At 32.3% G+C, this 19,738-nt stretch overlaps 1 protein-coding gene across 1 annotated transcript in view; it reads left to right on the top strand.

Moving 5' to 3' along the window:
• The window catches only part of LOC132735264 (transmembrane protein 132E-like), a 50,699-nt gene that overhangs the window by 16,733 nt on the left and 14,228 nt on the right, over window positions 1-19,738 (top strand). The window contains exon 4 of the mRNA XM_060722202.1: window positions 4,569-4,767. Coding sequence (XP_060578185.1) covers window positions 4,569-4,767 — 199 coding nt within the window. The remainder of the gene's footprint in view (window positions 1-4,568; window positions 4,768-19,738) is intronic.

Consider the following 19,738-nt stretch of genomic DNA (forward strand, 5'->3'; position numbering starts at 1 on the left):
CTTAGACTGATCAGGATCCATGTTGTTCGCTATCAGTTTCTCTATGTTTATAGGGTTTGTAAGCAAACAGCATGGATCCTGATCAGACTGCTCAGATGCGCAGGCAGATCTGGATCCATGCTCAGGTAGCAAACGCACTATGTTGCTTTTGTCATGACGCGGCTCATTTGTTATAATTTTCCCTTACAGTTGATTGGTTTTGATGGACATGTCCATTTAAGACATTCAGAGTGATAAGGGTATTTAGTACCAGCAATTATACATTGAACTTTTCTGGATAAAGTCAGAATGAATTCTGATAGATTATATACATTGAAAGTTGCATGTTTTCTTTCTATTTTCCTCAAATATTGTAGATGATTAAATTACACCATAGAGAATACAGGCTGTAAATTTTCAAACAACATTATCCATTGAATACAAATTTGGAGCCAAAAACCTATTTGCATTAATGTGTTTTTAATGTATTTATGGCGGACATTTATTTTCATGTTTTACTAAAGAGTTAGGGTTGTGTTTTTTTAAAGAAAGACAGATTAAACTACAGATTTTTTCTTAAATTAAATGTTGGATGGCAACTTTTACAGAATGTATGGCATTGATCAGATATGATCTAATTTGTAGTTTTGATATATGTAACTAATAAATTTATAAGGCTAGAAAATAAACAAGAGTTTTTATGACCAACTTAAAGAATTCTTTTTCATTATGTGTCGTTTTGATAAGAATATGGGTACCACAAAAAAAACTGACAATAATGTTAATAGTCAACCATGTAGAATTATAAATGGTTCCTTGCCGAAAAACTTGGTAGTAACTGGTTAGCTACCAAGGAAAGCCAGATAGGTATAGACTGGTAGCCCAACAAATTGTGCGCTTTAGGCAGACGATGGTCGACCTTCTTTACGTATTTACGCGTAAAGACAGACATCCATGAAATATCAGATTATAAAATCGGTCTGTCTTGCCGTTGAAATATTGAGACTAGGTAGACTGGTTGTGGAGATATGACCAAAATATTTGTTAAAAATCAGTGTAAAAAAAACCCAAACAATTGAAATCTAAGTGTTGATAATGTAAAGATATTTCGCTTATACCTCCTATATAACCGTGTCGTGATTTATGATTTTCACCACTTTGGTTTGCCAGGCTGTGTTAAAGATCAAGTGTAAAGGAGATCATCTTTTATCATGATTTACAACTTTGGCTTGATAATCGGTTTTTTAGCTGGCCACTGTTAATGACAGTTGGGTTGAATGAACGTATTAGGTGAAGAAAATAACACCAGAATTTATAATGTTTTTTAAGGATGTGAAAAAGAAAACAAAACTCTGGCTTATACTTTAGTTTGAATTAATAACATTAGATGCATTATATAGATAATACATGTATGATATTCCTGATATTCCAAATTATTTTATTGTTTTAGACCAATATATATTGTATGCTGTATTTTTTGTACCAGAAAGAAGCCCAAGCCCAAGAACTATAATTTCTTTCTTACTAAGCCAAAGCATAAAAAAAAAAAAATTAAATCGTTGAAAATCAAAGTTTAAAGCTGCACGCCTCCAGATAAGCGAAAATATTTCAATAAAATCAAACCTGAGAAAAATGTACTAAGATTTTAGGAAAAGTGTAAAGATTTAAAGTTCTAGTAATAATTTACATTTTATGTGCGATTAATGACCGATTTTTCAGTATTTATAATTATATTTCTACTGCGTTACTAACGCAGTAAGGGTTATTTTTGCATATTTTGTCCTCTTTTAGTAATTTACGTAGGTTGTAAGTGCCATTGATATCGTGTAAATTGCTTCCTTTTGGTTATTTCACTGAATAATACTTATAAACACATTTTCAAATTTTTCATGAAAATTAGCACGAATCTGGAGGCTTTAAAGATATTTTTTGCATGAAGGATGTATGTAATAATGTTGTATGTTTCAAGTTAATTATTAGTTAATTCAGATTTATTGCAGCTTTTTCTTGTAACTTTCATCAATTAATCTTAAATCAGGTGAACCTAATTGTTTTGTTAAAACCACTTTAAAGACTGAATTGAAGTTGATTTTTTTTTCACACTTAAAAAAAAAAAATTTGCATGGTTTATTATGGTGTACAATGACACATCAAAAACAAGTACATCGGCTACAAGAAAACTTTAAACGAGTGTTCTTGCGTACATGATAAAAGTTACAATAAAATACAAAAAAGTACGGTACAGAGGGAGCGAGACGGCCTTTTTTTGTTTGTGTTAACATGTAACAGCGAAGATGTAATCGTTACACTAGGGTTGACTGAAGTATTTTCCTGCCAGTTGCAATTTCCGACAACATCTATGTTCTGTGTTTTCTTGCTACAGCTATAATTGACATTACTTGACATCACTTGACATTGTTGAAATGTTCATACTAGACGGGGCTAAATTTAATACTTGTTGGGGAAATATTGTTGTGTGTTAAAGAATGCCTTATGTATTTTTTATATTTGAAGAATGTAGCAATGTTACAGTTGATGTGATGATTTTTATGATACTGCACGTTATGTAACTCGCTGTTTCTAACATCGCTTTTCATTGGATCACCTTGACGTTTGTATAAACTAAATTCATACATGGCTGCTGAGAAATTATAAAGTTATTTCATGTTTCCTTCTAAAAAGCAAGTTTGTCGTATTATAAATTCTTATAAAGATTCTTGATAATATGGCCATATATAAACAGTTGTTTGCAATATAACTAACCCGCGTCTAGCAGCTAGGGTTTGGGTTATATTTACAAATAGCTGTTTATATAGGACCATAATTATAACCTGTCAAGAATCTTTATAACTAATAATATATACCAAGTATTTTTGACACAAAAAAATAAAAATCTTGCCAAATATTTTAAATGAAAGTACTCACTTAGTTATAAGTATTTAAAGAACAACAATAACAAAATAACTATGAGATATTAATATAAATACTATTGTGTTAAATAGAAATTGTGTTTCATATACATAGTTTACAGAGTTCTAATTATTGTAAAAGAAAATTAAAGTCCATTATATGACGACTGAAAATAAATTCCCTGCACTAATTGTACTTAGTTTTTGTACTTTAAAAAGAGTCAAAATGTCACATTTTATTTTTCACCTTGTTAATCAGTTTGACTGATACATGGTTGACATTAATGTGCTTTTCGTTTTTGTCATCCTCTTTATTTTGTCACATGTTTTTGTTACGCGCCATTAAAGTCAAGAAAGTGTGAATGTTTAGTTTAACATTTTCCCTCCTTTGTTGTTAGAAATAATTTGATTTATTTTTTATGTACAAAAAAAAGAAAAGAAAAGAAATAAGTTATGTATGCATCAGCAGGTCAGCTTTTTCTTGTTGATATTTGGAGAAAAAAAAATGTACCGGATAAAATGTGAAACAAGATCTTCCGAAGTGATGATATGTTAAACTAAGTCTGAGACTTGGCTGCGTGGAACTAAAACTAACCAGAGTACTGGTATCATTTGGGGAAACATAATTTTGGCTTGAACCCATGACCACTGTATTGAGAGGCATACCCCTTAACCTTAGTATGGTCAATACAACCCTTTGATAACATTTTCAAGTAATAAAAAGTGAACCGTTACAAATTTAAAGGCGCCATTGCGTTTTCACACATTCCATATGTTATACCTTTTATGTTGCTTTTGATATAATGCAAAAGAAAAAAATAATGTAAATTTGTAATAAAATGTTTTTGATGTTTGAATTTAAAGACGAATTTCACATAGTGCATATTTCACACTAGATAAACAAGCAGTTATGCTTGCATTAGCGAAACATTGAATGTAACGAATACATTATTATTATCGTCACTATTTGCTGTTCAATTATTGAAATTGATGTAATACTACACTTTTCATTATTTGATGATTCGATAACATGCGGGGACTGAAGAAACTAATGATGCACGCAGATTCTCTGTTAAGATTTAATTATATTCCCTTGACGCTCAGGTTTTATAATCGTCATTTGTGAAAGCTTTAGATGTAATACATTCAAGTGAAATAAAGACATTTTATCAGGTGCAGCGCGTCGCAGTGTTCCAGCATCTATAATGTTTTACTATTGAATGAAAATGAAAATTCTGCGCAGACGGAATTCTGCTGATTTAAAGTTTTAGTTTGTCTAAAAAAATATTTGAAGCAATTGATTTGTAGTTGTCGGTTATTTCTCACTGATTTTGCAGTAAATTTTAAGACTGGTTGTTTTACTGCTTTATATTTAGAATTAGAACAGGTGGTACCTTTTAGGAAAATTTCTGGAAAATAGTCATTTTTTCCGGATTTCTTTTTAATTTAATCATCTATTTGATTGCAACAAAGTTAATGTCAGGTTACAGGTTTTGGAAGTCCTTTTGGGATTTGTTTACTATTGCCCCAACCCAAGACCCCAATTAGCCCAACCACCCCCACCCACCCACTCTTCCGTTATTTGTTTTAGGTTACAATACAGCAGTTTAATTATTGATACTTTTGTTATTAATTGGTTGTTAAAAAATTTACTCAGGATTTAATCATTTATAATTTCAGAGTACAAGAATTATTCCGATGGCAGATGGAGGTAGCCGAGGATACGTATGACTCTCGTGATCGCGGCCGTGTTGTCTGGAGTATCGAGTACCAGCAAAATGGTATGACCAGCGAGCGATACTTGTCCGAAGATTCAAAGATCATCTCTCAGATCAACATCCGGAGTAAAGATCATCAGAGGCTGGTTCCTGTATTAAAGGTAATTTATTTGTTTAAGTGATTCATGATCCATTTATCTCATTCATAATCCATTTATCTCATACATCATCCATTTATCTCATTCATCATCCATTTATCTCATACATCATCCATTTATATCATTCATGATCCATTTATCTCATACATCATCCATTTTCTCATTCATAATCCATTTATCTCATTCATCATCCATTTATCTCATTCATTATCCATTTATCTCATACATCATCCATTTATCTCATTCATAATCCATTTATCTCATACATCATCCATTTTCTCATTCATAATCCATTTATCTCATTCATCATCCATTTTCTCATTCATAATCCATTTATCTCATTCATCATCCATTTATCTCATTCATCATCCATTTATCTCATACATCATCCATTTATCTCATTCATAATCCATTTATCTCATCCATCATCCATTTATCTCATTCATCATCCATTTTCTCATTCATAATCCATTTATCTCATTCATCATCCATTTATCTCATTCATCATCCATTTATCTCATTTATCCATTCATCTGTTTCATCCATTCATTTATATATCTCATTATTTCCTACATCAATCAAACCATCTATCTCACCCATTAGACCCAACCCATCTTATCCCATCCATCCACCCATCCATCCATTTTCTTTAAAATGGCTGTGTTTGTACCTTTGTGTTTTCCTCAACATTTTCTAGAATCTATTTGTTTCTTCAGTCTTACTTTACACTGATTAAACATATTGGTTAATGGGTTTTTTATAAGAAAAAAAAAGCCCTGTAATTTCCTGGCTTCCTTCAGTTCTTTATAAACCCTCATCCATCATTCCAGCTTATGGTTTATACACTGTTAATGACTCCATATTTAGTGTAATTCCTTGAGAAAAACATGCTTCATTTTCCATATTGACATACCTATTGATCATGTCTTTACCAGTATTTGCAACAGTTTTATACTGTATGTGGAATTTTATTGACCTGTTCTTAATGATTATTTTTAAAGTTGATGAATTAGCCCTTTCCCTGCTGGAATGAAAAGGTTTTAGCCTTTGCCACCAATATAGAGCCCTGGGGCTGAGGTTTGCTTGTAAATCTGTGCATTTTGACTGCATGCTCTTTACTGTTGGCTAACTAACTTTAAATTTTTTTCTTGATATTCCCAAAATTGATAATAGATTGTTCCAAAAAATAGGAGCTTGATTAAACAATTTAAGAAATTCGGCAGGTCTTGAGTGCCTTTAAATAATCAGAAAAAGGGAATCTTGAGTGTCTTTCAATAAAGTTTCAATGAAGCAGTAACTGTTGTTTATATTTCATTCATTTCAGAATTTTGTTTTTTTAACTGTTTTCAAATCTGTACCTTAATAAGTATAGAATATCTGGTTTAAAAAAAAACAAAAACAGTCCTAAAATTGGTTTTAGTAGTCTACAGCCAGCATTTTGTGAATTTTATCAATGAGGTATAACACACAGGGTTTTAGAACGAGAGTAATAAAGTCCTCAGGGGTGCCTTCCTACAGACATATATGGTTCAAAGTGATAACATTCCATTGGAGAAAAAATTCTCACATTGTTTCTAAGATTACAGTTTTCCAAGTAATGGCATTGCTTCTCGTCCCCTGATGATTGGATAAAAGAATGAAATCGTCATGAAAAAGAGAAAACAAGTTGTTGATTACTTGAAAAAATGTTTCTAAACATTTTAAATGGGATGACATTCTGTTTTAAATTGTAAAGGAAGGGGAAAAAAATTGTTGTTAAAGGAGAAGAAAATTGGAGGAAAAATTTCAATTTCAAGGTCTCGGAAGTTTTTTTCCCAATTTACAGTTTTGCGATGATGAGAGTAGCAACTTTTTTTACTCTCCTTCCTTGACTTAGACTTATAATGATGTATTTTGCTCAAATTTGATAATTAAAAATAGTAAAAATTGCTACACTGTAAATATATAATCAACATGTTTTGACTTCACACAAAGTAGACAGTTATGTTTTAAACTCTACACACTGGCAATTTTTTATTTTTATTTTTTTGCAAAATACCAACTTTAATTGACCTTTAATCCAGGCCAGCCCGCACATCCCTTTCTGAGTCTTACTATAGGCTGTATACTGTTGACTGACCAGGGTGCAGGTAATAATCAAATTTGTGATCCATAAAAATCATCTGTTAAATTCTATTAAAATCGGTTGAATTAAATCAAGCCAGAATCGGGTGAATTTCCAGCCAGAAATTTAAATATTGTCCATGATGACCCTTGGCCAAATCGGTTGTTTTCTCTAGGGCATCTGTTACCTCAGATAAAAATGAAAATGCTGCGGCTGACAAAATATAAATTTTCATCTTTAAATCCCCTAAATTGATAATGGTCAGTTCCAAAAATAGAAACAGGAAAAGTCTTTTTAGGAAATTCAGGGACTTAATAAGGGTTAAATGAAAGTAAAATGCAATTAGAGGAGATATACAAATGATTTAAAATTTCTTCTTTGATTAAAATGTACAAAAAGTTGGTATCGGAACCAAAAATCTCCAGAGATTTCAGGAAGCCATGTATACTGGCGATAATTAACTCCTTTTATAGGTGTCCGTGTTTTGTTTATCTTCATTTAATTGGTAGTAAATTTTCTCCAAGTATGTTTTACCATACGATTCCTTATCATACAAAACAAGCAATCATTTGCATCCAGACTGTTTATAGCCCGATCCGTGACTGATTCCCCGCATCTGTTTCAGCCACTAACAAGAAGTTTGCGAGGTTTCCGAGAAAACTTGTAAAGCACATAGTGTGCTACGTAAATAAAATGTCTGAAATATATACATTTTTTTTATCCATATTAAGAAAATATTCAGGAAGTAAATTTTCAGGAGATGCAGTGATATGAGTATTTTTTTTACATTGAGAATTTGATAATAGAATTTGGTACTAATAAAGGACGAAAGGTCTTGGTATACCTGACATAAGTTTTCTCTGGATAGACGGACAGACGGATGTTCTTCCTGAGTTGATGTTATGGGTTTATTTTTCTTAACTCTTTCTAAACCCTAAAAGCAATCTCTTTTGATCCCATAATTTACTTTTTTCCCCTAAAGTACAGTACATGGAACAAACACAGACATTCAACCCATAATGCCACCTGACTGTGTCAATTTGCATCCATCCGCGTGGATGGATTGAGGGAAAGCTACCATCAATTTCTTGGCAACATTTTGAAAAAAAGTAGCGTTTGATAACCAAATGTAGACCTTGCTATTAAAATCCTAACTGGAAATAAGAGTGCCATTTAAAAGTTTCTCAAAAAATAAGATATGTGGTCTGATAGATATAGTGCACTAATGTGACTGTCTCAATTTTGTAAACTTTGTTTCATGATCCATTATTCAGATCCTCTGAATTGTTAGATATTGTTAGATTTGATTAAGGCAATGTCTAGTTTAGATTGTGTTATTCTATTAGTTGTGTCCTGTCTAATTTCATATTTGTTACTCTGTTGTACAAGACGTCTTGAATTTGGTATTTGTTAATATCCCTTTATTTAGGTTCATTCTAATTTGGTATTATGTAATTCCAGTAATTTGGGTACTCTTTTTTTTGGGGGGGGGGGGACAGATCCTATTACCAAGATTCTTATCTCCTTGAGAATCTGTAGACCATTTTAATGTTTTGTAAACATTTTTATTATGTCTGGAGCTGTAAATGACTTCTTAAAGTCAACTTGGACTGAAGTTATTTTAAGCTGCGGTCAGTCGATTGTTATCCTTTACTTAAGATATATTGACGTCTGCAGGGAGTTTTGCCAGGGAAAAATATATAGAAAAACTCATTGATTTCCAATCTTGGTAGACTGGTCTATAATTGACATAGGGAAATGAAGGGAAATTAAAGTGAAACTTGATTGTTTGTAGAATAATAAATAGCAAATTTTCCTTTGTCTCACCACTGTTCCAAGCCATCTATATAAAGCAATTTGTCTTTGATGCTTCAGTGTATTATTGTATATTAAGGGCTTTCACTCTGTTTAGATGGAACTGAACCTTTCCTGTACGAGGTGAAATTTTCACAATGGGTTGTTTTGCAGAGGGAGAGACTGAACGAGGCTTTTACAGTAAATTAAGTGGCGCTTTATTTGGAGGTGTAACTTTGTTATTTTTGATTATTGAAGGAGTGTCAAAAATGGGTAGTCATTTAATTCAGATCAATACAAGTTTGACTGAATACAGTCAGGTCAGTTACACATATAAGCTCCAGGTCTGAGGATATATACTTAACATTCACATCTTATTGTTGGAATGCCAAAATCTTGATCCATGATAATTGTTCTGCTACTACCCTGGCTATTATCCATTTTTTTCTCTCAGCAGCTTTTACAATGGTTAATGAAGATGGAATTATATTCAAACCTGCCAGAGTTGTCATAATCCATAAGAAAATTCCCATACCTGGTCATGCATTGATTAAAATGATTTTGTTAAAGCAGTTTGTAAGATAGTGCTTGAAGTATTTTTATTTCTGACCATCACTATGTCATTCTGCCACTGTAGTTATAAATTATAAACTACTGCATCTATAAGAAAATAGTTCTTTTGTCTTGCACCGCTTATTCAGAAATCATATTGGATAAGAAGTTGGTCACTTGCAGTCTAAATTGGTAATTACTGGTTAGTTATCCTGTAAGCCAGTTGGGTGACTGATTATAGTGATTATATGATCAAAATGTGTATGTATTAGAATTGGTGTAAAAAACGGATGAAAAACATATTTTTTTTCAACCTGTTATTTTTAATTAACTGCATTAAGTGGTCTAGTTATTAAGGTTGTTGACGTCAAACCACTTGCCTCTCAGGGTTGTAAGTCAAGCTGCCCAGCCTCTTTGGATTCTTCATGTTAGAAAGCTAACCATCTAGCTTAGGGTCAACACTGGTGTTTCTACTCGGGTGCCCTTGTGTGTCTAAGATAATGTACAGAGGGGCACCTGAGGTCTGCCTACAACAGTAAACCTGGAAAGTTGCCATATGACCCAAACTGTCTTGGTGCGATGTTAAACCCAACCAGGATAAAAAAAAAACAGTAACTGCATAAATGGTCTAATTATGTCTCCCCCACCTCGGGGGGAGACATATTGTTTTTGCCCTGTCCGTCCGTCCGTCCGTCCGTCAGTCCGTCCGTCCATTCTTCGTTTCCGGACGATAACTAGAGTTCCTTTTGACCTACAGCCCTCAAACTTCATAGGATGATTGGTCTTATAGAGCTGATGATCCCTATTGTTTTTGGGGTCAGTAGGTCAAAGGTCAAGGTCACACTGACCGTTGGTCAATTTCTCGTTTCCGGATGATAACTAGAGTTCCTTTAGACCTACAGACCTCAAACTTTATAGGATGATTGGTCTTATTGAGCAGATGATCCCTATTGTTTTTGGGGTCAGTAGTTCAAAGGTCAAGGTCACAGTGACCGTTGGTCAATTTCTCGTTTCCGGATGATAACTAGAGTTCCTTTTGACCTACAGCCCTCAAACTTCATAGGATGATTGGTCTTATAGAGCAGATGATCCCTATTGTTTTTGGGGTCAGTAGGTCAAAGGTCAAGGTCACAGTGACCGTTGGTCAATTTCTCATTTCCGGATGATAACTAGAGTTCCTTTTGACCTACAACCCTCAAACTTCATAGGATGATTGGTCTTATTAATCAAATGATCCCTATTGTTTTAATGGTCAGTAGGTCAAAGGTCAAGGTCACAGCGACCGTTGGTTAATTTCTCCTTTCCGGATGATAACTAGAGTTCCTTTAGACCTACAACCCTCAAACTTCATAGGATGATTGGTCTTATTGAGCAGATGATCCCTCTTGTTTATGGGGTCAGTAGGTCAAAGGTTAAGGTCACAGTGACCATTGGTCATTTTCTCATTTCCGGATTTCTCCAGTTCCATTCCTGTTTCCATTCACAGTTATTCTCAGCAGTGGGGGAGACATGCGCTTTTTTACAAAAGCATCCTCTAGTTACAAAATGGACTCCACAATTCCTCTCCTAGAGATGCTGAAACATCCAACATAATTTTGATGCAATTGTTGCTTAACTGTTGCTGCATTTTATTGATGATAAACATGGCTCTTAAAAGTGATTTATCCAAAGTTATAGCTAGATAACTATATTATACCTTCAGATATACTGAATATTTTATGATACAGTGTTCCACAACAGGGCCCTATTGCCTTGAGACATCTTCAAACTTTTCACTTAAAGCATTGCAGCAAAGTTTAAGGGATTTTTTTTTGTTTTTCGTTTTTATTAAGCAATATACTTTATGCTTAGTATTTCAAATGTTCCATGGAGGAAAGAAATATTTTGTTTCTGACTCTCCCATGGTCTTTGTTTAGTTCTTGACTGTTCCCTGCCTTCCAGGAAAGAAATATTTTATTTCCAGTCTAACATTGGTCTTTGTTTCCTCCTTGACTGTTCACCACATGAAAGAAGTTTTTTCTTTGGGATCTGTGATATGTGATTTTGTGGTTTATGAAAGGAAATTATGTGTTTAATTTCAAAAGTCTAAAGAATTATTGATAGTTTAATTAAGAATGCGGTTTCAATAAATTGATAATGTTCACATTCTTATTGGTGTAATGTTTTAGGTATTAAAAGAAATATTTGAAATTATAACGTTTATCAACAAAATTTTCAGAATTTAGAGTTTAACTTAAATTTTGTTTATTATGTACATAAATACTTGACAGGTCTGCAAAGTCTAATGTATTATGTCTATTTTCCTCTTTATTAAACTGAACTGTAGTCAAGCAGTGAAAAACTGAAATCTATAAAAAAAAAAACGCTGAAAAATATCGCAAGCTACCGACTTCAGGCCAAGTTGTTTATGTATTTGAAGGTGATGACCAGTAGTTTAGCTCAGCTATCCTGAATATTGTATTGCTTGAACCTTACTATAAGAGCGATTTTTAAGGCTGACTATTACAAAAAAAATGCATACATTAGTTTTAGAGTTGTTTGGAAAAGACTGAAATTTCTTTTAATTTCTGTGGAAAAGACTGAAATTACTTGTAATGATGACAGAAGTGCAAGCATTTGTGTTTGATTTCCGGACTTTATGTCTAAGGAGAACAATGTGTTATTTACACAATTAGCTTAAAGTATCAAATTTGACTCCATAAAGCTATCTAATTTGACTCCATATAAATTACTAATGTTTGATTTTTTTGTATAGAACTAATCAATGGTGTTGTTTTTTTTTACTTTCCAAGAATCATTTTACCATATAATAATTAACCTTTTGTTCATGTGATGTTAAGGTCAATTTTAAATGTTTGCACCACTGATCATTCTGTATAAACTCGGAAGACTGGTCACATGATACTAGTTGTGTTTACATTCATCCCTATTCCATTTCCATCTCCATTTATGTTTAAAATCATAAGTGCCAGTTTTATTGACTTTTTCTTGTAGAACAATTTTTTCTGGAATAAAGGAATTCTATACAGGAAAAAAAAATAAACCAACAGTTCAAAAGGTTATTGAAAAAAAGTATTGAACCGGATTGCTGAACATGACATGTGAATGAATGAATTTATTAGTTATGATGAAGTATTGTTTTGTTTTTTCTGAAAGAGTTAGCCGAGTGACATGAAATTGTTGCAGTACAGTCAATAGACTCATGATTTTTACCTCATACTCTTTTCAGAGAAAAAGTCACTTCAGTTGGTTTGCATAATGCAGATAAATCAGACTTTGCATTAACCTTAATTCAGCAACTTTGATATTTATCAAAGAGATGATTAAAATGTCAAAACCTGTTAGGAAAAAACAAAAAACAAAAAAAAACTTTACTATAATTAAATTCTTCAGTTTTCATTTTAAAATTTATTTTAAAGATTCAATCAGCCCAAAATAGCTGGTAATTAAGCGAATCAGTGAAAAGTAATTGATTTTGAAACTGTTCACAAGTCATGGTCTTTTAAGGCAATTAAAGGTAATCTTGTAACTGTAAATTATCTTATATTTCCATTTTAAAGTTTATTTTTAGACTTTGTTAGCCAGTAATTAAGTGAAGCAGTGTAAAGTAATTGATTTTATATTTATTCTGACAGTCTTTAAAGCAATTTCAATTATCATAATTACAGCCCTAAAATAAATGATTAATATTCTCGGTAAACAAAAACAAATGTAAAATAGGAGAATCAGTCTTACGGAAAAATTTCTGAATCATTTATGCCGATAACTCTTGCTGATACTATAGTTTGGTTATTGGTTTCGCGGTCTGGTTCATTTGTTAAAGGCAATTTATCATGCAGTGTTTTTATTGCCCACGAGGGAATATAAAGCTCCTGATACCAAATTAGGAATTGCCAAGATTACAATTATTGACCATAGATTCGGAGAAGATGTACGGCCAAAGTCGTGGAAAATGACCGTTTTATTGCCGACTACTGGACATTTAATGGACTGTGGTGACAGGGAGTATCTGTTGTTAATTCACTGATTACTTGTGAACATGACTCATACAACCGCGTATTGGTCTTAGAGAGAAAAAATAATTTGACTTTATAGTCGGATAATATTCAGATTTTTTTCCCCACGCCAATGTTTAGTCACAGATGAAAGGCAATGACTTAATTCTTAGTAAGAAAAGTCATGAGATCATACTTTTATATATACTAGTCATACCCTTTATCTCAATTACTCTCATATATTTTCAACTTGCATTAATTCATAATAATAAGAAAATAGTCATATTTAAGAAAAGTGACTTACTGAAAGATGATGACTTGATTCTTAGTAAGAAAAGTCATGAGATCATACTTTTACTTTTACTACTCACTATCTTATCTTGTACACTCGAAAATTTAAACCTCCATTATAAATTATTCATAATAAAAAGAAATTAAATAACATCTTTAAGAAAATTGACTTGCACACACGCAACATATTATTAAGATTCATGTAATAGGCCATTTAGTAACTTTTTGGAAACTCAAGTTAACTGGACATCAAATATAAGAGCTTTTGAGTAATTGTCAGGGTCTTTTCAATTTTCTTCCATAAAGTATATAGATAAAGCGCATAAAGTATATAGATGTTGTCATGGTCATATTTTATTATATAATTATACAGCCAGTCAGCTATTTTCAAAGACAGGCAAATTCACTTGTTGAAAAAAACAAAAATCTGGCTCAGAAATTTTACCATATAAGGCGTTGTGTGCGGTTACTGAGATATATGATCAATGGAAACTGTCTGGCAGGTTTGACGGTTTATGCAAATACGAGAGATCCTGCGAGGAAGTTCGTTGTAAGTGCACCGTGTTTAACATCTGAAAAATGGCTATCTGTAGAAGTATATATTTGCGAGACTAAAAAGAAAAATGCGTTAAAATGTATAAAATGTTTCAGCCCGTTGATATATTGATAACTAGAAAACTCAGGATTTTCTCCAAGCAAAGCAGAATACGGAATTGTAAATGTTAAAAAAAAATTGGGATAGAAATAGCAAAGTTATGTTAGTTAAAGTGGGAAACGAAAAAAAATGTGGAAGTAAAATGAATAATGAACTTAAAAAACTGTAGTCTGAAAATTTGAAAAAAAAGTACTAAGTCCAAGTATATGTTGAGGGTATGAATAAAAATATATGTAAGAAAGTTAAGTCCAGACTGGATCTTTTTTATAGCTGAAAATTTGAAAAAAGTAGTCCAAGTTATATGTTCAGGGTATGAATAAAAAATTATATCTAAGAAAGTAGTGCGAGGTGGATTCTTTTATGGCTGAAAATTTGAAAAAGTAGTCCCAAGTTACAAATTTAGGATATGTATAAAAAAGTATTCAGAGCTGGACTCTTTAAAGGTATATAATTATATATATCACAGTAGGGGATGAAAATGTTTTTTTCCATCAAAAGTAGAAACTGGAAGCTTGATATATATATAACATATATATTGTCATTGATACAAGTGTCCATATTTCATTGGTTTACCATATAATTAAAAAAACGTCAGTTGTCATGAAGTGCCGTAGTAAATTATATAACTCAGTGTGAAGACGCAAGCTACAATAAATTGTCCCGCTGGTTACAGTAACAGACGTATTGCCCAATAAAAATACTTTGTACAGGCTTAAAAAAGCAAATACAGTAAATTATCAGTGTCTTGCTTTCTTCCCTATTTGTCTAGGCGAGTTTCAAAAAAAGGGCATGCTTGCCAACAGATTTAGATGAAGGTATTTCGTACTGTTGATTTGAAGTACGCTGTTAAATACAAGTTTCGTAATTACCATGCTTGAGGTGTACTTTGGTTGTCCGTATCGTTTGATCTAAGTTTCAATTACGCCTATGAACACATCAGTAACGTTTCAAGTCTAAAATACATAACTTTAATGATAACCTCGGCTTGTAAAATTTGAACTGTCGTTGATTTATGTCGTTTGAATTATTTATATTTATTTCAATCATATATACCATGTTCAGGTATTGCATAATGGACTTTTGTCCATCAACTTACAATTGTTACTGAATTATTAAGGATTTTGTGATTACAAAAAAAAAAGAATAAATTTTAACAGTGATCTGACATCTTTTATCATTTATTTATGTCAGGCCAGCCTGCACAGATGTTTTAAGGACAGGCCTTGTTGACTGATATTTTGGACTATTACTTAAAGCATGCCGTTTTTTGCCACTGTTTACAGACTGATATCTTTGACAGGTCTTTTATTATATCACAAGTTTCACAAAGGGTTAATTGAAAAATTGCCTTAAAAACCTAAATATTATTAATATCATATTTATATAAGAATTATACATTCTCTATTAAGAAAGCAATTCAATTTTTAAGAATTTAAAACCAGAAATATTATTAAAAAAATTAAAGTATTTCGTCATGTCTTAAAATGATTAAATGTGTGTAGCTATTTTGATCTTTTGGAAACATTTTGTATGCTTGAAGACATCAAAGAATCCCTATAGAGCTTGAATGGTGTTTTATGACTGAATAAGTAAATCATTAATAGTTCCTGTAAATGGATTCCACAAGCATTCTATGAACTTAATGTGCGTAAATGAGTTTTTCTTAGGCATGGAATAATGTCTTGATCTGTTTAAAGATGATATTTGTCAGGGATGTGTTCTGCAGATGTGAAAAATTTAGTAATCATGCATGAAAATAGATAGAAAATTGACTTTGTATTAGTTTTAATATGAAATAATTCAGTGAGCTTAAATTTTGTTGTCTCCAGTTTTGTAAGACCAGATTGTATTTATAGTAAGTTGTTAAACCTGGGGTAAATGTCAATTTAATGTTATCTAAAATATATTTGAAGGCTCAGTTGGCTTAATTATTAATTTAGTTTGATTGTGTTGGAAGCTATAAGCTTTATTGAAACTCTCTTGAATCTGTTCCTGGAACCAACCAGTACTAAGTAATGGATGTAAAGTTTTTTGCTCAAGGAAACAACGGCGTGCCGGGGCCTGCCAGAGTTTGAACCCACACGGTCAGCAATCATTAGATTATTAGGCGACGTGTTAACCACTCGGCCATGCCAATAATTGTTGATTTTTGTCTGCACTACTTACATGAGTAAATTCTGTAACTGTCATTAGGCTTAAATGGATACTCAGGCAAATTAATGACAAAAAAATATTAAAGTGATCTTTAATGTACTGAAATCACGCTAAAATGGCATTTTTGTTAAGTCCCAGCATGAATTTCTGTATAAATTCTCTATATTATGGGTTTGAAGTGTAAATATATCTACATATGTGATATAATTTAGATTAGAATTAAAGTAAATCATGATTTTTTTTTCGGACATTGTTACTTTATGAAAAAACACTAAAAAAATCTACATCTAAAATTTTAATCAATATTGACAATTAGATGGAGACTGTTAACTTTGTAAACAATAAATTAAAAACTCATTTTTTTTTATTATTTTTTTTTTTTGTGCAAAATGTCAAGAAAAATGTTTAAAGGTCAATTGTTAAGGGAAAAATAGTGATATTTTTTCTTAATTGAAGATCATGTTTAAAACAAGCTTAATTTAATATCTTTCAAACTTAAAACTTACATTAAATCAATTGTCATGAGGTGCTGGGATGATTTATGGAAATATCATTAAGTGCATTATAAAAATATACAAAAAATTCACTTGACACGGCCACAACCCCTTACAAGTTAGTTCATTTTTACATGGTTTAAACATATTTATTTAAGCTCGATTGCAAAACAATGTTTAAACATATTTATGTAAGCTTGATTGCGAAACGAGTTCTTGGAACTTATATTTAATATTACTTTTGAGTCCGCTTCCTGGAACCAACCAGTACTGGTGTCATATGAAGATACATGGTCGTGACCAGGTTAGGGCTTGAACCCATGATCTCTGGGTTGAGAGGCAGACACTTTAACCACTAGGCCACCTCTCCCCTTTACATGACCTTAACCTGCTGAATGAAGCTTCCATTTTTGGATCGGTCCATAATTATTATTAATATAAGGATATCAAGATGAAACTTTGAAGTTGGTCAGCCGTCAGTATTACTGGAGCCTGCATGGTCACACTGCATAGATGTGCAGGTTTACCTGCCTTTAATTTACAAGGGGCTAAAGGCTGATCATTTTGCATTTCAAATAGTGTAAAATATTAAGTGAAATATAATATAAGAGCACTGATACTGTAAAGGTCATATGGCAACTTTCTAGTTTTAATAACTGTTGGAGGACGGGTTTTGGTGCCCCTCTGTGCTCTATTTTTCAGGCACAAGTGGGTACCTGAGTAAGTAAGATCCGCCCACCTTCCCTTAGTTATAACTGGTTAGTTTCCGCACATGAAAGAATTCAATGTCCCCTGTCTGCACACAATCTACATAAAATGTTCAGCAGATTGAATATGTTTTAATGGATTTGTCACTAACAAAGATGAGTTTTCCATATGAAAATGACATTTTAATATGAAGATATGTTTTCCCATTTGAAAATGACATTTTAATATGACTTAATAACCCTCCCTAAAATTGTGAAGCTTGAAATTCCGAGTGTCCTTGATTGAGTTTGGGAAGATCTTGGGAAATCTATTAATTTTTAATTTGTAGGAGATAAGGTTATGAACTTTCCATTGGCAAGTTTCATTAAACTTGGTATCAGCTGATTTTTTTCAGTGAAAAAACAAAATTGAAGGCATCCTGTCTTTAATCATACACAATTTTGTTTTGTTACTGATTCAATTGATTCTATATTGCAATAAAAAAAAGTGGCATTTAGTCTGTTGGTTTATAAAAAACAAGAACAAACTGGAATCGACTTCCAAATGCTGAATCAAACTGGTATCCCAAATAAATGCCGAAGCTATAAAAGAATAGTGTGTGTATGTCTAAAAGACCACGTGAATAGCTGCCACCAATTATTAATTTCCCCAAGAACATAACAAGATAAAAATACCCCAGACTCGGAGATGATTGTATATGTAAAGAGTGATTTTGTAGATGGCATGTCTGAGCTGAGCTTCCTATTGAATATGTCGGATCACATTTGCATATTTACCGAAATTTTAAGAAACAGCTATTCCAAACAGACGTAATTCGGTTAATAGTGTATGGGGAATGATAATGTCCATAAAAGAAAGATTTCTGATGAAATTTACTCCACGATAAAGCAAAAGAAGCTTCATGTTTAAAGTTAAATTGTTTTGTTTTTGGCTCCGTTGATGGCGAACATGATTGATAATATTACAATTATTAAAGATGGTGATAAATATGGATTTATATCATGGTTTTCAAAGATTTCTGATCCTGATGAACATTTCAATGCAAGCAATGCTAGCATATTGGTACATTGTATTTTCTTACATAATGACATCACTCTCTCATGTGACACAAGTATACAAAAGAATAAGTTTACAGAAAGCATGCATGGCTTTGGGTTTACAACAATTTTACCCAAAAATTAGTAAATTCCCACCAACTCGTCTAAGGTTTTGTTAAATGACCTTATGTTTCACATTGGCAACTTTTCAACTTTGGTGATGGTGTTGGAGCTCAAGTGCTCCTTCTGTGAATTATTTAGTATTTCTTATCCAAGGCACAAAATGGCGATGGAGTAGAGCCAGTAGCCTTCTGTAAACTTAAGCTGAATATATAGCTAGTTACCTAAAGGAGTCCTGCAATAGGTGTGAAAAAAGATGTCAAATTTTACTATACAAGTTCTTTTTCACATTATTTTGAAAGGTTCCTAGAGGAAACTAATACTCTGCAAGGCTTTTGAAATGAGTGTTCTGTTCATAAGTCATGTAGGTTCCTTTACCTTCCTCAGGGATTATAAAAGACAGACAAGAAAGATTTCATTTAATCATTATCAGAATATACCTCCTGTTGATCAATGTAATGTCTGTACATGTGTGAAAATTGCTGATCATAAACTGCAATTTAAATAAACCCTTACCATCCTATATATCTGAAATTGAACATTCGGAATCATCATAATTTATTCTGAAAATTTTTAAAAAATGAACTGACTAAAATAGTGAACAGTGCAGACCATGATAAGATGGCGCAAAAGTGTCGGCTGATTTTGGTCTGCACTGGCAGCATCGTCAGGGGAGATTTTGTAGCTGCCAGAAGGCCAAAGGTTAAAGCAATTTCATTTGTCTCTTGCAATTGTGTGGGAGAAACTTGATGGCTGACTCAATATTGTATTTCAATTACTCTTGAGACAATTTCCTGGAGGTAACTTGAGTACTGCTGTTATATGAAGAAATATACTTGTGATCCCTTGAACTTGACCGCACCTACTGTTTTTCATTTATATCACAATTTGTATGCTTAAATTAGTTATATTTTAAGTAAGATCATAAATATAGCAACCTTTATTTTTATTTGTCTGGACTATCGCAACAAAATTTTTTCCTTTCATTTTAGTATCGTAAACAAAGATATCGTCATGTTGTTATAGATTTAATTTTCTTTATATAGAAGAAGATGATAGTGACAAATACT

This window comes from Ruditapes philippinarum, unplaced genomic scaffold (assembly GCF_026571515.1).
Source record: "Ruditapes philippinarum isolate M1 unplaced genomic scaffold, ASM2657151v2 ctg295_1_1_1_1, whole genome shotgun sequence".
NCBI lineage: Eukaryota > Metazoa > Mollusca > Bivalvia > Venerida > Veneridae > Ruditapes > Ruditapes philippinarum.